We start from the raw sequence: 18,245 nt of genomic DNA on the forward strand, positions 1-18,245 counted from the left end.
TGAGAACAGGCATTTCTTACTTCAAAACTGGAAAACTTTCAGTGACGCTCCCCTCTCCCCTGTCCACTCACCCCTCCCCCTTCTCTCTCTCATGCACATTTCTCCCTCTCCTTTCTCTAGGCATATCCTTTCTTTCTCCTAAGTTCCAAGGGCCCTTCTTTTGCCTCTGTAACTTCTTCCCTGAGCCCACACAGCCCAGCTGGCCCACTTCTCTCTCTGTGGCTTTGTAAATCAGTTTTTTGCTTATATTTGAAAAAAACTGGAAAACTTTCAACATTTCACATTTCACTATGTTTGCAGTAGGGTTTTTTTGGGTAGATATCTCTAGCAAGTGAAGAGAGTTCTTTTTTATTTCTACTTTGTTAAAAGTTTATCATAAAATGGGTATTTAGTTTTCTCAAATTTTTTGTATCTATGAGGCAATTACGGTTTTTCTGTTAATGTGTGAATTACAATGACTGGTTTTTGGATGTTAATTTCACATTCCTAATAACACCATGTCTCACTGTATTACCCTTTTTATGTATTATTGGATTTGGTTTGCCAATATTTTATTAGGAATTTTTACATCTGTATTCTTGAGTGAAATGAGCTATTATTTTACATTTTTGTAATGTTTTTGTCAACTTTTCTTACAAAGATTTTGCTACCCTCAGAAAATGAAATCAGAGAGTGTTCTTTCTTTTTCTAATTTTTAGAGAAGTTTCCATAAGATTGGTGTTAAGCTTTCTTGAAACATATGGTAGAATTTGCTGGTTAGTCAACTGAACTTGGAATTAAATTTTTACTAGTTATGGATTTCTCTTCCTCATTCTGAAAGTCACAAACTGCTTCTAGTAAACTACCTCACAATGTTGTCAACCTGAAGGACACTACTGCTGGAAATACATTGTCAAATACACTTTTCTACCCCTCACCCAAGGACATTTTTTCACTGCTTTTAGAGAGAGGGGAAGGGAGAGAAAGAAACATCCACGTGAAACATTGATTGGTTGCCCTCCTCACAGACCTGGACCAGGGAACGAACCCACACCTTCTGGTTACTGGATGATGCCCCAACCAACTGAGCCACACCGGCCTCAAATACACTTTATAAAGAATTACAAACAAATTTTATGTAAGTAATAGTAGTCTGCCAAACACTAAATATAAAATTTGGTTTTGTGCTCAATTCTGCATCTGAAGACATCAAAGAACATTTAAATAATAGTTATCTGAAGGACCTGTATACAAAAGATTACTATGGAGGCCACAGGCTCTCTTGTCCCTATATACGTCTATCACAACACCTTACAGTATTTACTAAATGTCTATATCCCCCTATTAAACTGTAGTAAGTTGTCCTCTGGGGCAGGTCCCATTTCTCCTTGCCTGTTTGATGTCCATATCGGGAGACTCTTGGCTAATAGTGAATTAATAAAAAAGGAAGGAGGGACTGCATAGTTTTACAGGTTAAAAGGCCTGAGTGAAGAGCTGCAGATAAAGGATCTCTTGTCCAGATGCTGAAGAACCATGCACATGATGGAAAAAACCACACCAGGAGAAGAAAAGCTACACACTTTGGAGCCATACTCTGCCAAAGAAGGTGCTGCTGGCCTTCCTGCTGCAAGTCTGCAACCCCTGTAATGAGGAGGCAGGTTCCCACTGTTAACACTGTCAGAAGCAGAGCTGTGCCGCCCTCATACCCACTGCTGCTGAGTTAGTGGCCTCTACTCTGTGTTCTAAAATAGCATTAATCACCCTCCCTTACAAATACATATTTACTTGACCCTTTTGCTCATTATACAGTAAACTCCTTGAAGCTATAGACTCAATCTCACTGATTCTGGCAAGGGGTCTGGCATATGGCAAAAGTACAATAAATAGTTTAATTAATGATATGTAAATATTCTACAGCAGTGTTATTTCTAATGTTTTTCTCAATAGGTAAATTCACAAGAAGACATGGGGCACAGAAACAGAGTGGGCAGTGAAAAAGAGGAATAAGGAGACAAAAAATAAATTTCAAAATTTCCTGAAGCGAGCTCTGCTCACTCTCCTCCCCTAAAACTCCCCCTCCTTCCATCAAAACCAGCTAAAAGGACCTAAGAAGATGAAGCTGCTCAGAGGAAAGGTGTATTGGCCTAGCACTAATCAGTCTGTGCCTCATCTACCAGCACAACAAGATTTGATGTAACGTAAAACAAGCAGCATAAACACTTCCGCCCATGTTATCTTGTCAGAATGAAATGGTTAATTATCAATAACTACCAATGGTAGTTGCAAAAGTGCACCCCAACCCAAACCCCCTGAAAACCTCCTATAATAAAGCCATACAGGCTTTGGGATGGGAGTGGTCAGACCCACAGTGCAGGTGACAGATGACAGGCACTGACTGCACCATGACAGAGGGAATAATGGAGGAAGAGCTCTTAAGGCAGCAAAGGTGGGAAGAAGCTAAAGTAGACCCAGGGTGAGGGTCTGCTCTTCATCAGCCATGAAGGGGTTCAAGAGGGATTAGTGAATAAACCTGAGCACCTAGGATAAACTGGGTTAGAAGTAAAAAAATAAGAGACCCACACCAAACCAGAAATTGGGTGGTGATGGTGCAAATAAAGCACACATTGTACCAGACAGTGTACACCATTTCTGGAGTAGGGTAAATGGAAAAGAGCTGACTCTGAGGCATGACCTGCCTTAACGGGTACTTTCGAAGCACAGATCTCAAAGTCTCCTTGCTTACTTTGTTCTGGTGAAAAAGACATATCTTAGAAGAAGTTCTCGTTGCTTTGACTCTCACTCTAAATTGCTCCAGCAGCTTCATCTCAGGGCAAATCACGCTTTGATAGTATAGTTTCACAAAATACACTGAATAGCCACAGGCAAAGAAGGCACTAAAGGAAAATGTGACCTGAAAAGTCAGTGAACATGGGCTATACTTATTATGTAAGGGCTTCAAGAAAATAATTGATGGTATAAGTATTGATTGAGAAACAATAAAGTATAGACAACTAGCTCCTTCACTTTGGGCAGAACAATGAAAAACACTGCTGAAAAAGGAAATGGGAATGAGAGGAAGTCTTCAAATAGACACACTAGATTACTTCAAAATAAAAACTCTATGCAAAGGGCACAATCAACAGAGGGAAAAGGCAACCTATGGAATGGGAGAAAATGTGTACAAGTCCTATGTCTGATAAGGGGTTAATATCCTAAATATATAAAGAACTCCTACAATTGGACAACCAAAAATAAAAAAATAAAACCTGATTTTGAAGAGGGCAAAGCAGCCCTGGCAGAGTAGCTCCGTTGGCTAGAGGGTCAACCTCACACACCAAGGTTGTGGGACTGATCCCTGGTCAGGGCGCATACAAGAGCCAAGCAAAGGCATCCAGTCAAGATGAGGGCATAGGTAAACACAATTTTTACCCCCTGCACTACTGCAGAAAAAATTTCAACTAGACCTCAAAACAAGTAACACCCAGAACCATCAGAAAATCAAGCTGTATAGAAGTCTGACAACGATTTAAAGAAGCTATATTTATCCAGACAGGTGGGACGGATAGAGGTGTGGAGATGGGCAGAGAGGCATGGAGAAGCTGTAGAACAGGTGATCCCACATTCACGTGTGGTGGATAAAAATTAAGGATACCTCAGGAGCAAGGGATCCCAGCCCCAGGCCAGACCACATAGCTCCGGGTTTCAGCACCAGGAAGCTAAACTGACATAACGTCTGACTGTAAAAACCAGTGGGGGTTGGAGTGGTAGAAGAAACTACAGGATTTTCAGGAGACCCCACAAAAAAGGCCTGCAAGGAATTAGGACATATGCAGACCTACCCTCTCTGGAATTTGGCACCATGGCAACAGTTGAAAGGGCAACAGCTAGAAGGGCATGGTCGCATACAGGGAGTGGGTGAGGTGACTGGAAACGGGGCTAGTGTTGGGCAAACCTCCAGAAGCCAGGCATTGGCACTGTCCCCTCTCAGAGTCTGCCCCCTAAAGAGAGCCACAAGGCAGTGAAGTGGGTTACTCCACAATGGCGATTACCTAAACCTCCACCCTGCACAATTTATAGGTGCCTTCTACAAAAGGCCACACTTCTCAGGGAGTCAAAGGAGCTCTGCCCAATACACAGAAACAGGGAGACTGCCAAGTTGAGGAGACAAAGAAATGCAGCCCAAATGGAAGAACAGAACAAAACCCCAGAAAAAGAACTAAACAAAATGGAGATAACCAACCTATCAGATGCAGAGTCCAAAACACTGGTTATCGGGATGCTCAAAGAACTCATGAGAACAGCAACTGCATAAAAAAGACCCAGGAAGAAACGAAGGTTACATTAAGTGAAATAAAGAAAAATCTACTGGGAAACTAACAGTGGTGGGGATGAAGTCAAGATTCAAATCAATGATCTGGAACTAAGGAAGAATTCAACCAGAACAGCCAAAATAATACAAAAACAAACAAACAAACAAACTCGAGAACAGTATAAGGAGCCTCTGGGACATCTCTAAAGGTACCAAAATCTGAATCACAGAGATGCCAGAAAAAGAAGAGTAAGAGTAAGAAATTGAAACCTTATTTGAAGAAATATTGAAAGAAAACTTCCCTAATTTCGTGAAGGAAATAGACATGCAAGTCCAAGAAACAGAGTCCCAAACAAGATGGATCCAAAGAGGGCCACACAAAGACAGATCATAATTAAAATGCCAAAGGTTAAAGATAAAGAGATCTTAAAAGCAGCAAGAGAAAAGCAGAGATTTATCTACTAAGAAGCTCCCATAAGACTGTCAGCTGATTTCTCAAAAAGAAACTTTGCAGGCCAGAAGGGACTAGCAGGAAGTATTCAAAGTTATGAAAAGCAAGAACCTACAACCTAGATTATTCTATCCAGCAAAGCTATCATTGAGAATGGAAGGGCAGACAAAGTGCTCCCCAGATAAGGTAAAAAGTTAAAGGAGTTCATCCACCAAGCCCTTATTATATGAAATGTAAAAGGGCCTTAATTAAAAAAAAAAGAAGATGATCAAAACTATTAATACCAAAATGACAACAAATTTACAACTGAATCTAAAAAATAAACTAAGCAAACAACCAGAACAAGAACAGAATTATCGAAATGGAGAAAATTTGCAAGGTTAACAGTTGGGAGGGGGAAAAGGGAAAATGGGGGAAAAGATACGAAAAAGAAATTAAGAAGCGTAATTGGTAGGTACAAAATAGATATGAGGATATTAAGAAAAGCATAGGAGCCCTGGCGGCTGTAGCTCAGTGGATTGAGCGTGGGCCTGCGAACCAGAGGATCGTGGTTCGATTCCCAGTCAGGGCACATACCTAGGTTGCAGGCCAGTTCCCGGCAGGGGGACACATGATTCATTGTGTCTCCTCAGCAAAGGCAACCATACATTGATATTTCTCTCCCTCTCTCCTTCCCTTCCCCTCTAAAGATAAGTAAATAAAATATTAAAAAAAAAAAAGAAAAGCATAGGAAATAGAGAAGCCAAAGAACTTACATGCACAGTCCATGGACGTGAACTAAGGGGGAATGCTGGAGGGAATGGGAGTACCAGGCAGAGGGGGGCAAAAGGGGAAAAATTGGGACAACTGTAATAACACAATTAATAAAATACTTTTTATAAAAGAGTCAACCAAAGAATGCAAAATAAGTGGGACAACAAATCGATGTTTCTCTCAAAAAAGAAATCAATAAATAAAACCTATTTTTAAAAAGGGGGCAAAAAAGGGGAGGGGCAAAGGACTTGAATAGACATTTCTCCAAAGAAGTACATAAATAGAAAAAAACACATGAAAAGATGCTCAACATTAGGGGAATGCAAATCAAAACCATCATGAGATATAACCTTGAATCCATTAAGATGGCTACTATAAAAAACGTTGTCAAGGATGTGGAAAGACTGGAATCCTTGTGCACTTGTGGGAACATAAAATGCTATAGCTGCTATAGAAAACAGTACAGTGGTACTATAAAATATTAAGAACACAAATGATACAGCAATTCCTCTTTTGGGTATACACCACAAAGAATTAAAAGCAGAGCCTCAAAGAGATATTTGTATACCCAATAACAGCATTATTCATGATAGCCAGGAGATTTAAAAAAAATCCAAGTTCATGAATAAATGAGTAAACAAAGTTATGTTATAAACATAAAAGGAATATTCTCCAGCCATAAAAAGGAATAAAAGTCTAAAGGGGAGTGGGTGCTGGGAGGAGGGAGGCAAGGGAGTGGGGATGGGGACACCTGCAATAGTGTCAACAATAAATTTAATAAGGAAGGGCATTCTGACACATGCTACAACATGGATCGACCTTGACAACATGACATTACGTGGAATGAGCCAGTCACAAGAAAACAAATACTGTATGACTCCACTTGTAAGAGGTACGTAGGGCATTCAATGCCACACAAACAGAAGGTAGAATAGTAGTTGCCAGTGGCTGGGAGGAGAGAAAAATGAAGAGTTATTTTCTAATGGATATAAAGTTTATGATTTATAAGAAAAAAGAGTTCTAGAGATTTATTAGACAGCAATATTAATATACTTAACACTACTAAACTGTAAATTTAAAAATAGTTAAGAAGTCCTGACTGGTGTGGCTCAGTGGACTGCAGGCCTGCCTGCATATCCAAAGGTCGCAGGTTCAATTCCCAGTCAGGGAACATGCCTGGGTTGTGAGCCAGGTTCCCAACTGGGGGCCTGCGACAATATCTCTTGCACATTGGTGTTTCATGAGCTTTTATCCTCAAGAGTAGAAAATTACTGGAAGCGCTGTGAAGGTGCAGAGGCTGTGGGAACTTACAAAACAGGACATACCAGACCGCTGTGACTCTACCCAAAGATAACATCGAAACAAGCTGCAGCCTATACAAGACCAACTGAAACATCCTGCTCTACAACCACCTAATCAAAGCTTAAAGCCCCCACCCCTCAGGGCTGGTACACCTAACCCTTTCTCTCTCTTGGGAAAGTAAAATAAAAACTTTACTCTGCACTTTCTTTTCTTTGTGAATTCTTTCCCAGCCTGCATCACTGACCACCCTGACACTTCCCATCACCAGCAGAATATAAAGCTCTTTCCCCAGGCTTACCAAGATCCCCATGATCTGGCCTGTGCCTGCCTCTTCTCATACCACTTGCAGCCTCACCCGCCTTGCTTGTGCACATCAGCCTTCTTTCTGTTTGTACACAATCTTTTTAGTGTTAGGGATTTTGCACAGCTGCTTCCTCTCCCTAAAATGTGTTCACTCCTATCATTCGTATCTTAGCCTAACTGCCACTATCCTAAAGGCCTTCCCCCAAACCTAATCTAGAGGAGCCAACTCCCCGATTACTTGCACAACACTTGTGAGTATATGATTATTTACTGGTTTACATATACAGTTCCTTTTCTGCCTCTTTCACAAAAAAATAAGCACCAAAAACAAGATCCTCCATGTCAGTCTTTCCACCACTGTCCTGGTGACTCAACAGTGCCTGGCACGTAATAGGTACTTAATAAATATTTGCTAAATGAATAAATGGGTAAGAGTTTTTTATAAATGATCTAAAGCTTCGCAATTAAAGACATTAAATAAATTACCATGGAGCCTTACGATGGAGCATTATGCAGCCATTTTACCTTACGTTTCAGGTAGATAAAGAGCACAGACTATATCTCCCGCCTTTCAGTCTCTCTTTTTAACATTATGTTGACATTCTGCCCAGTGGTAGGACTCATGTTCCCTCTTCTTAAATCTGGCAGGGTTACGATGCTTTGTGACTTCTGAAGCTAGGTCATAAAAGGCCATACAGCATCTGCCTGATCCTCTTGGGATCAAGCCACCATGCTGTGAGAAGCCCAAGCTACATAGAAATGGCTCAGGCTGAACCCCAGTTGAAATCCTAGCACCCACCATCAAACATGTGAGTAAATACTTCAAGATGACTCCATCCTTCCTCAGCCACCATTTGACAGCAACTGAATAATGAGAGACTCCACACAAGAGCTACCTAGCCGAGCACAAAAACCCGCAAACCATAAAAGATACTAAAAGGATATGCTTTTCACCACTGAGTTTTAGGGTAGCCAATTACACTGTCAAAATTAGCACAATTTAGCCCTGACTGGTGTAGCTCAGTGGATTGAGCATGGGCCTGTGAAGCAAAATGTTGCCAGTTCAATTCCCAGTCAGGGCACATGCCTGGGTTGCAGGCCAGGTCCCCAGTGGGGGACATATGAGAGGCAACCACACATTAATGTTCTCTCCTACTCTTTCTCCTTCCCTTCCTCTCTCTCTAAAAATAAATAAATATATTTGAAAAATTAGCACAATTTAGTTTTATTTTAACCATGCAGAGGACACAGGAAAAAGTGAAGGAAAAGTGTCATCTTAAGAGTAATTACTGAAAAATGGTGAGTATGCTTAGGACATAGTCTGAATACATCTCCCAAATTTCCATAATGAACACATGTAACTTTATAATTGGGAATGTGGGGAGATTTAATGTTTTGTTAAGTGCAAGTGGCAAGAACAATAAAAAATCCTTACATTTTCCAAGATGAGTCTTCTTGGAAAAATAAATGATCCTTACATTTTCCAAGCTGAGTCTTCTTTAACTGACATGGAAGATTTAGGAATGGCCAATAAGCATATAAAAAGATGCTCATCATCATTAGTCATTAAAGAAATACAAATTAAAGCCACAATGAGATGCCACTTAACACTCACTACAATGGCTATAATTTGAAAGACAATTAAAAATGTTGGCAAGATGTGCAGAAACTGGAACCCTCATGCATTTTCTGGAATGCAAAATGGTACAAACCACTTTGGAAAAAAGTTTGGCAGTTCTTCAAACATTAAATAAGAATCTACTTTGTGTGATCAACCAAACAAAAACATGCATGTAAATATTCATAGCAGCATTATTCATAATAAAAATAGAAAAAAATCCATCAACTAATGAATAGATAAATATCTATTGAATAGATATTCAATATCCATATAATGAAATATTTCTCACCCATAAAAATGGAGTGCTGATTCATGCTACAACATAGATGAGCCTTGAAATAATCATGCAAGAGAAGCCAGTCACAAATGAGCCACATCTTGCGTGATTCCATTTATATGAAATGTGCAGAATAGGCAAATCCGTCAAGACAGAAAGATTCGTGATTACCAGGAGCGAGGTGGGGGCAGGGATTAGTTAAAATCAGGCAACTTTTTAGAAGAATTGCCTTTTATTCCCAAATCTGAGAAATGGGCCATTCCTGAAAGTTAAGGGAGGATAATAAGCATAACATCAATGTGTGTTTGGACAATTCGTTCAGAATAGCTAAAGATTTATTTTCACCTGACTTGTACCAGGGATAGAAGATCTGGTCTAGCTGAAGCAGGAAACTGGGAGGAGGAAACTAAGATAAAGGACAATGACACAGGACAGAGACCCTGTTCCAAGACTGGTTGTTCCTGCTTTCTGGAAAGGCACTGAACCATGGTGACTCATGAATGCCTCTACACAGATGATGCTACATGACTCCTGCTTCATTATAATAGCATTATAATAAATTAACATTGTGCAACCCTCTTCTCCAGTGGCCAATCAAGGAAAATCATAGGAGACCACATGCCCCAAACCTTTAAGTAATGCAACTACTTGTACATGTGCAATAAAAGCCACCAAAACTAGCCAGGAAATATCCACCCTATAAGAATAGAATCTCTCCAGCCCCAGAAGTCAATCTCTCTGCCTAGAGTGGGCCTGCTCCCATGTTCTGTGGAGTGAACTATTGCTCAATAAATCTGCTCTCTCTTTCTGCTATAAACTCTGTGTTCGGTTCAATTCTTTGTCCATGATCACCAAGAACCTGTTTACCTGTGCCCGCCTGTGACACAGCCCCAGCATTGTAGAGTGACTCCTGAATAAGTCACTTCTTCCACAGAGGACTGAATTAGCTGTGCTCTATAATCCCTTCAATTCTGAGAGGGAGAGTGGGAGGAAAGGAGTCGGGCGGAGGGGGAGAGGAAAGAGGGGGAGAAAGAAAAAATGGAGAAAGAGAACACACACACATCGGAGATGTATATATCAAGCAGCAAGTTCATTTTTGTTTTTGCAAAATCAATACTCATTTGTTATACAAAGCAATGTCAGACCCATGGACAAGGACAAGGACAAGGACAATGGGGTGGGGACTGTCTCTGGGAATTGGATAGGGCAGGAGAGAGCAAGGGAGGAGGGGATGGATGGGGATGACTGTAACTGAACAACAATTAAAAAAGAAAAAAGACCAGCCATGGTGATAATGAAGTACAGTATAGGAAATGAAGTAGCCAAAGAACTCACACTCACGATTCATGGACGTGAACAATGGTGGGGTGACTGCCTGAGGGAGTGGGGGGTGCTGGGTAGAGAGGGGCAAGGGGGGAAAAATCAGGACAACTATAATAGCATAATCAATAAAATATAATTAAAAAAATGTCAGAAGGTGTTTTCAACATGCTATCCACCACTCTACTCCACAGAATGATGCTTGATGATCCTAATTAAAGCAATCAGTACCATCCTGGTGGTCCTCATCCCATTTATTCTGCTCTACATTTTCTTCAATCCACTGGGTTTATCATAAGAGACTGAATGATTTCCTATTACATTTATTTTATTGTCTGCCTCCCCGAGTTATACTGTACACTCATGAAAACAACAGTAATTTTTGTTTAATATCACAAAACATCATCTAAGTGCTTAGACACATAGCTGCCAATCAATAAATATAATTTTAGCTTTATTTTTTATATTTTCATATTTATTTATTTATTTTTAGAGAGAAGGGAAGGGAAGGAGAAAGAGTGGGAGAGAAACATCAATGTGTGGTTGCCTTTAATGTGTCCCCTACTGGGGACCCAGCCTGCAACCCAAGCATGTGCCCTGACTGGGAATTGAACTGGTGACCCTTTGCTTCACAGGCCCATGCTCAATCCACTGAGCTACACCAACCAGCGCTATTTATTTATTTTTAGACAGAGAGGAAGGAAGAGAATAAGAGAGGGAGAAAACATTGATGTGTGAGATATACACTGATTGGTTGCCTCTCGCACACCCCCAACTGGGGACCTGACCCAAAACCCAGGCATGTGCCCTGACTGGAAGATGAACCAGAGAGCTTTTTGGGTTCATGGGCCAGCACTCGACCCACTGAGCCACAGCAGCCAGGGCCAGTAAATATTCTTTACTGACTGAATCAGTTAAATAAATTATAAATGTAGTCAAGAGATCTTAACCCATCCCCTCCATTTCCTAAGTATATACATGGCAGGCAAACCAGAGGAGAGTATCTCTGACAGTTCTTCGATCTACTGATTAAATGACAAAACTTAAACTTCTCTCCCCGCCCCATGTATTTCAGAAAAAGTCCTATCTCCTAAAGGCACAAAACCAGTCATACAAAGATTCAGAAATTAGGAGGAAAAGCTTTTTAAAGTAAAAAGTATCTGAGGTGGAAAGAAATCTCATCTCCAGACTCTAAACCAGGAGAAAGAATTTGGCTTTGCTACTGTAAATGAACAAATAGATACAGGCATATTATACTTCGTAGGGAAAAGAAAGCTTCACCCCCAAATATTGTAATATTACTGACCTAAAGTGATTTTGCCTTTTCCCTCTAGTCTCTTATTTTTAAAAGCGTATTTCTAAAATATGTTGTATATAGAAGTATGGAGCCAACTACAGTGGTTTGCTTTTATTATAATAGAAGTTAGAAGTTAAAAGTTAAACCCATGCCTCTGGATTACCATTAAAAAAACAACAACTCTGGAATGCTAAAAACATATCGTTCTCTTCATCAACAGAATGTAATCTGTCTGAGCAAAGCTCACAAAGATAGAGAGATCAACACAGAACAAAGAAAGCTATTTGGAAAATCCCAGTATCAACCAACTTCTTGATTGAGCTCCAACAGGATGGGGGAGGAAGACCTTGATTAAAACAGCAGAGAAAAAGATCCCTTGGACTGGTGTGCCTGGGAAACTACCACAGGACTGATACATTCCTGCATACAAGATACAGGAAATGGGAGGGAAGTCACCAGAAACTGATGGTGGACAAGACTAAATTTAGGCCCATCCAACACTGGCAGCCAGATGTTTCAAACACCAAATCCACAATAGCATCTACAGAAAGAGCTAGGCCACCCAGGGAAAGCCCTGATGAGTGTTGGAAAGCCCCCAAAGACCAAGTTTTTTAGAGATAAAAAGAACAGAAGCAAAACACCGAAATGAAATAAAACCACCAAGAGTTTGGACCTGATTTAAAATAACAGACCCAAAGCAGGGTGGTGTCTTTTTGTTTCTTTGTTTGTTTTGTGCAAGAACCAGACAGGTTCCACCCTCAATTCTTAATGTTTTAATTGGGCTTTGGAAACAGCCCCCCACCACACACCCCGCCCCCCCAAAGGTAAATGTGAGAAGAAATCACAATCTAACACGATCAACGACAAAAATGAACCAAATTGAAATGTCTAAGATATTTCAAATTGGAAACAGACACAAACTTCTGAGAAAGGTATCAGCTTTGGGAGCACTTGTTCATATGTTAAGATAATGCATTCGGGCTGTGAAAAAGAGGAAGTCCGGTGTGGGTGTGTTGGGGATAGGGATGGGGTAGGGAAAAGGAGACTTGGGCCTGCCAAGAGTCCAGCCCACGTCCTAGGAATTACCAAGTTTTCTGGAGCACTTTAACCACCTGACACACAAACCAGCAAGGCCCTCCGCATCTCAACACTGTGCCCCCAGGCCACGCTCTCCTGGCCTAAGCAGCTCCAGTAACATAAGGGCAGCATGCATTTCACCATAATAAACATCAACACGAACCTCACCTTGTCACTGTCATCATGACAAATGTGGTCGTGATGGATGGACTGGCACTGAAAAGAAGCACCAACACTACCTACAAGAGAAAGGGAGGACAAGTTAAGATGCAGTAATTCCTTACATTTAAACTGCTTTCCCTATTACAAGTGCTTTTAAATCCATTATCCCATCTAATCCTCAACAATACTAGGAAGTAGGCAGGAAAGATTATTCTCCTGTAGTTTAATCAAAAACAAGACAGAACATAGGATGGCTTGCACAAAGTGGCAGTCAGTGAAACAGCATGTCCACAACTCGAACTCTGTTATTCAAACCCCTGATTTGCCGCTTTCTACAACACTGAGTGGTTAGCTTCCAGTCAGTCCACTTAAATAAGCACACAGCCCTCAATAAGGCAAACTTCTTTTTAGGAAAAAAGTGTACTCCTTTTCAGACTACACATACACTGAGGGAAAAACAATTACTCTATAAATTCTCGTCATATAAATAACAATATGCAATCACATGATTATAGATTTTTATTACTTTAAAAGTATATTTTTTGTGTAACAAAAAATTAAAAGTATACATTTTTGATACATCCAACCATTTGTTAATTTGAGGAACTATCTTTAACAGTAACTACTCTACAACAGTGACATTTGTAACCAATAGGAAAACAAACGATTATTCAGTAAATGATTGGAACTGATTAGTCATTTGAGAAAAGTTTTGATGCCTCACAGCATACAGGAAAAAAAAAGGTAACTCAAAGATCTACTGTCTTACTGACAAGTTACAGCTGCTGTCCTGTACCCTTCCGAAAAAAGTGGTGCCAAGTGAAATCTTGGCTGCTTTCACCAGTCTGAAAACAGTTTTAAAAGAAAATGTAGGCTCTCAAAAATAATCTTGGAGTAAGAAAAACTTGAAAGAATATATTAAAACAAGAAGCCATATGTGGAAGGTCAGACTGTGGACCAAAACCTTTTCTTATTTGTGAGAATTTGACTCTAGGTTAATCCCCGTTAACCTGATTAAGACAGCATGCCACCTATGTTATTTGGCAGTGTTGCTTATGATAGAAATTACCAAATTAGGAAATTATATCTTTACTGGAAGTAGACGCTGTAGAAAACCATGTTTCTGAGCTTCTCTGAGTGTGGCGACATGTAATTAGGTATGTGCCTTGCGGAGAATCCTGAAAACTATGCCTATTTACCATCCGATGTGGATACCATCTCTTTGAACTTGAGCTATTAGAAGAGCATTTCAGAAAGTATGAACTGCTCCACAGACTGCAGCAAGGATTCCCACTGTCTTCCTGACAAGTTCAAGTTTCTGTCCTATATCCTTCTGAATAAGGTGGTGCCAAGTGAGACCTATGGTATTTTTACCAGTCTGAATTTATAAATGTTTAGATGAACCTAAGGACATCCCATTAACACCCCTGTACACATTACACTGACAAATAGCGTATTTTGTAAAATTTATGATGCCATCAATTCAGATATCCAATTATTCCATGTCACTGAGAAAAAAATACTACCAACTAAACGTTGACTCCTTTTTCTTTCTTTCTTTTTTTAATTTTATTTATTTATCTTTAGAGGGGAAGGGAAGGAGAGAAGGAGAGAAGGACTGATGTATGGTTGCCTCTCGTGAGTCCCCTGCTAGGAACTGGCCTGCAACCCAGGCATGTGCCCTGACTGGGAATCGAACCGTGATCGGGTGATTCGCAGGCCCGCCTTTTTCTTAATATTAAAAATTTCATACTTAGTGAAATTACTTTTTTTAGAGTTGTTTAAAGGTTATTATCATGTATTACTCTTACGCATTCATAAAAATAAAATGATAAAATAATTCAATTGGCAATAGCAGAGAAATGAGAACATTATTTTTTAAACTACAAAGGAAAAGGTCCTTACTAGATAGGCTTACTGGTTCATTTCTTTAAATATAAAGATACAATAATCCCAGTGACAGAGACTGTTCCTAACCTACCCAGTATAAGTTGCTATTTCCCAACTCACTTTACATGACACTGATTATAAAATACAAAAAGGATTAAAATAAGAAAAATTAATCTCACTCAAACACAAGAATAAAAATACTAAATAAAACTACAGCATAAAGTGTATGTACAGCATAGTGACAACATACATAATAAAGTGCTAACATAATCTATTTATGTTTACCTGAGGTAAGTCTGATTCCTCAACCTAAGTCAATAAAAGAAAATTTATCAACAAAGTACAATATTAGAGGAAAAATTTTTACATAGTTTGATCACATCAAAAGATACTGAAAAAAAAAAACATCTGTTAACATTTACTATCAATTTCTATTTCTCAGAAGTAACCTTACTAATAAGCTTAACAAGTTTTTGCCACTGGATAACAATTCTGGGAAGGATGAGGTGGCAGGGGTGGCACAAGTGCCAAAACGGTGCAATTATGGATAAGAATAATAAGAACCATAGAATTCCCTTTGGTACTGGTATGAATTAACATCATTAAACATATTCTACCCCTTGCAGGTATGGCTCAGTGGATTGAGCACTGGTCTGAGAACCAAAGCATTGCTGGTTCAATTCCTAGTCAGGGTATATGTCTGGGTTGCTGACCAGGTCCCTAGTAGGGGGCACAAGAGAGGCAACCACACTTTCTCTCTTTCTCCCTCCCTTCCCCTCTGTATAAAAATAAATAAATAAAATCTTCTGAAAAATTTTCCAAAAACATGATTTGGGAAAAATAATATAATATCCTCCAATATTACAATATTCTGGGATAGTAGAATGACAAATCAAATCACAGTATAAGCTACTATATCAAAAAATACGGATGTATTTCAAGGTGGCTTTAGTAAAAATTATACTTTCAGTCTATTAATACAGTATACCATAATATTACAGATATACTAGTGAAAAGAACACAAAGAACTGATGATTATGTATATGCATTAGATACCTACAAAGAGGTACCAAAACAGACTTTATTTTTTTTAAAGATTTTATTTATTTATCTTTAGAGGGAAAGGGAAGGAGAGAAGGAGAGAAACATCAATGTATGGTTGCCTCTCGTGAGTCCCCTGCTGGGAACTGGCCTGCAACCCAGGCATGTGCCCTGACTGGGAATCGAACCATGATCATGTGGTTCACAGGCCCGCGCTCAACCCACTGAGCTCCACCAGCCAAGGCCAGACATTATTTTATTCTTACACAAAACGCTTGTATTTAACCTATCATGTCATGTGTTTTTTTATTGCATACAGTTTAAGAAAGATGAAATTGTGCTGGAAACAGTTCACATAATACTACCAAATAATGACTGTTGGGGAGAACATTACTTGGGACCATCACCAAAAACTTAAGACTCCATGAGAGCTGGAAAGATGAAGGTTAATATACATTATTTAGCAACTTAAAAACCTCTTCTGAAAGAGAGTATTAAAAATAAATGAAAAGATATCCACATACAAAAAAAAGAACCTAGACACTGACCTTATATCTTTCACAAGAATTAATTCAAAATAGATCACAGACCTAAATGTAAAACACAAAACTACACAACTTCTAGAAGTTGTGTTCACTTTGCAAGGTAACACAGAAAAATCTAAGTGACCTTGGGTTTGACAATGAATTTGTAAATTTTTTTTGTTTGTTGTTTAGAGACAGAGAGAGGAGAGGGTGGGAGAGAGAGAGGGGCACATTGATTTATTGTTCCACTTATTTTATGCATTCACTGGTTGCTTCTTGTATGTGCCCTGACCAGAGACTGAACCTGTAACCTTGGTGTATTGGGATGACACTCTAACTAACTGAGCCACCCAGCCAGGGCTGACAATGAGTTTTTAGATGCAACACCAAAAGCATGATCCATAAAAGAAAAAAAGCTGGTAAGACAGACTTCATTAAAATTTAAAACATCTGCTCTGTGAAAGACACTCTTAAGAGAATGAAAAGACAGAGCCACAAATCAACAGAAAATATCTGCAAAATGTGTATCTGAAAAAGGACTAGTATCTGAAAGCATTCAAAGAACTCTTGAAGCCCAACAGAAGAAAACATACAACCCAATGTAAAAATGAGCAGGGTTTCTTTCTCCTGACCTTTTGCCTTGAATATCATCAGAACTCACTCCTTTGCCATTAAGGAAAAAGGGCCTTTTGCAGAAGCATCCTACAAGTGAATGAATGCACACAAGCATCAGCCTCCCTCCCCAGTGGTCCCTGTCCCATAAGACAAAGGATATAAACAGCTCAAACTGGACTTTTGAAGAATGAAATGAAGATTTTAAGACAGCTTTGGGTAAGCTAATCAAAGAATGAAGTACCCAGCAACAAAAGAAGCCTTCTATAATAGAACAAAGGGGCCAATTTTTGAAACTTGAAAGAATCTAGGAGAGAACAGCCAAACACATTATATTAAATGACAGTTTTACAAGTGTTCAGATTTTTTTCAAATACATTTTATAAAGTTACTATTCCTGCTAAAGAACCTAATTCTGCACTCTACTCAAAGCATAAAGTTCACATCTGAATCCTCTCCCCATGACGAATGTTGCCTGGTAGGTGCCCGGGAGGAAAAGTGGCAGGATGCTTCCACGCAGACAAGGCTTGTCCTTCCATCTGGTGACCCATTCAACGGCCTGCTCACACCAGCATTATAGTTCTCACTCTATGTTCTAAACTTAGGACATAAGACTTACATGGGAATAAAACTGTATCTTTTATTTTTATTAACTTGAAACTGAAATATAAAAATTCTCTATTATGAATACAGCAACAAACCACATTAGTATTATATTATTTACACTTACCATTACTATGAGTTGACAGTATTAGGCCCACTGCTACAGTGTTTTATTTAATACATTAATAAAGATGCAGATATATTTTTATCATTCCAGTATAATGGGTTTTCCTTTGTACTCTCATGTATTTTACTTTAAGCAATTAAAAATGTTCTCCTGGAAAAGGGCCTATAAACGTCATCTGAGTACCAAAGGAGTCCATGATACACCCCCAAAATGGTTATAAACCCACTAGCAAGCAGAAGATGCTGGGACCAAGGGAACAAACTCCATCAGAAGCATTGTAAGGAAAAAGACAACGTCCCGGGAAGAGTCGGGAAAATGTGTGAAATTGAGCGAAGAGAAGTGAGGACCTGAGTCAGAATATAGAGCCCAAAGCTTAAAATTAAGGAACACAAAGAGGTCACACGTGAAACAGAGCAACTACCAAGAGTATCAACTAGTGCTTTGTGTCCACAGGGGCAGAATAGTGATGTAAAGCTAAGACACTATTTGTCATGTGCCCAGAGACAATGACACCGTGAAATCCCACAGTCAAAGTCAGCCCTGAGCCCTCATTTTCTTGATCTAGCTGACCCCACTCTTCTAGAAGCTCTTTTATCC

The 18,245-nt window shown here is 39.4% G+C and overlaps 1 protein-coding gene across 4 annotated transcripts in view; it reads right to left on the reverse strand.

The window, feature by feature from the left end:
• The window catches only part of RNF38 (ring finger protein 38), a 125,299-nt gene that overhangs the window by 57,031 nt on the left and 50,023 nt on the right, over positions 1 to 18,245 (reverse strand). For 3 of the 4 annotated variants that reach the window (XM_037036173.1, XM_037036172.1, XM_037036171.1), the window contains exon 2: positions 12,858 to 12,928. The exons of the other annotated variant lie outside the window; for it this stretch is intronic. In XM_037036173.1, the coding sequence (XP_036892068.1) occupies positions 12,858 to 12,928 (71 nt within the window). The remainder of the gene's footprint in view (positions 1 to 12,857; positions 12,929 to 18,245) is intronic. 4 annotated transcript variants of the gene reach the window in all.

The sequence above is a fragment of the Sturnira hondurensis genome, unplaced genomic scaffold (genome assembly GCF_014824575.4).
Source record: "Sturnira hondurensis isolate 20B ecotype Veracruz unplaced genomic scaffold, ASM1482457v3 Scaffold0022566, whole genome shotgun sequence".
Classification (NCBI taxonomy): Eukaryota; Metazoa; Chordata; class Mammalia; order Chiroptera; family Phyllostomidae; genus Sturnira; species Sturnira hondurensis.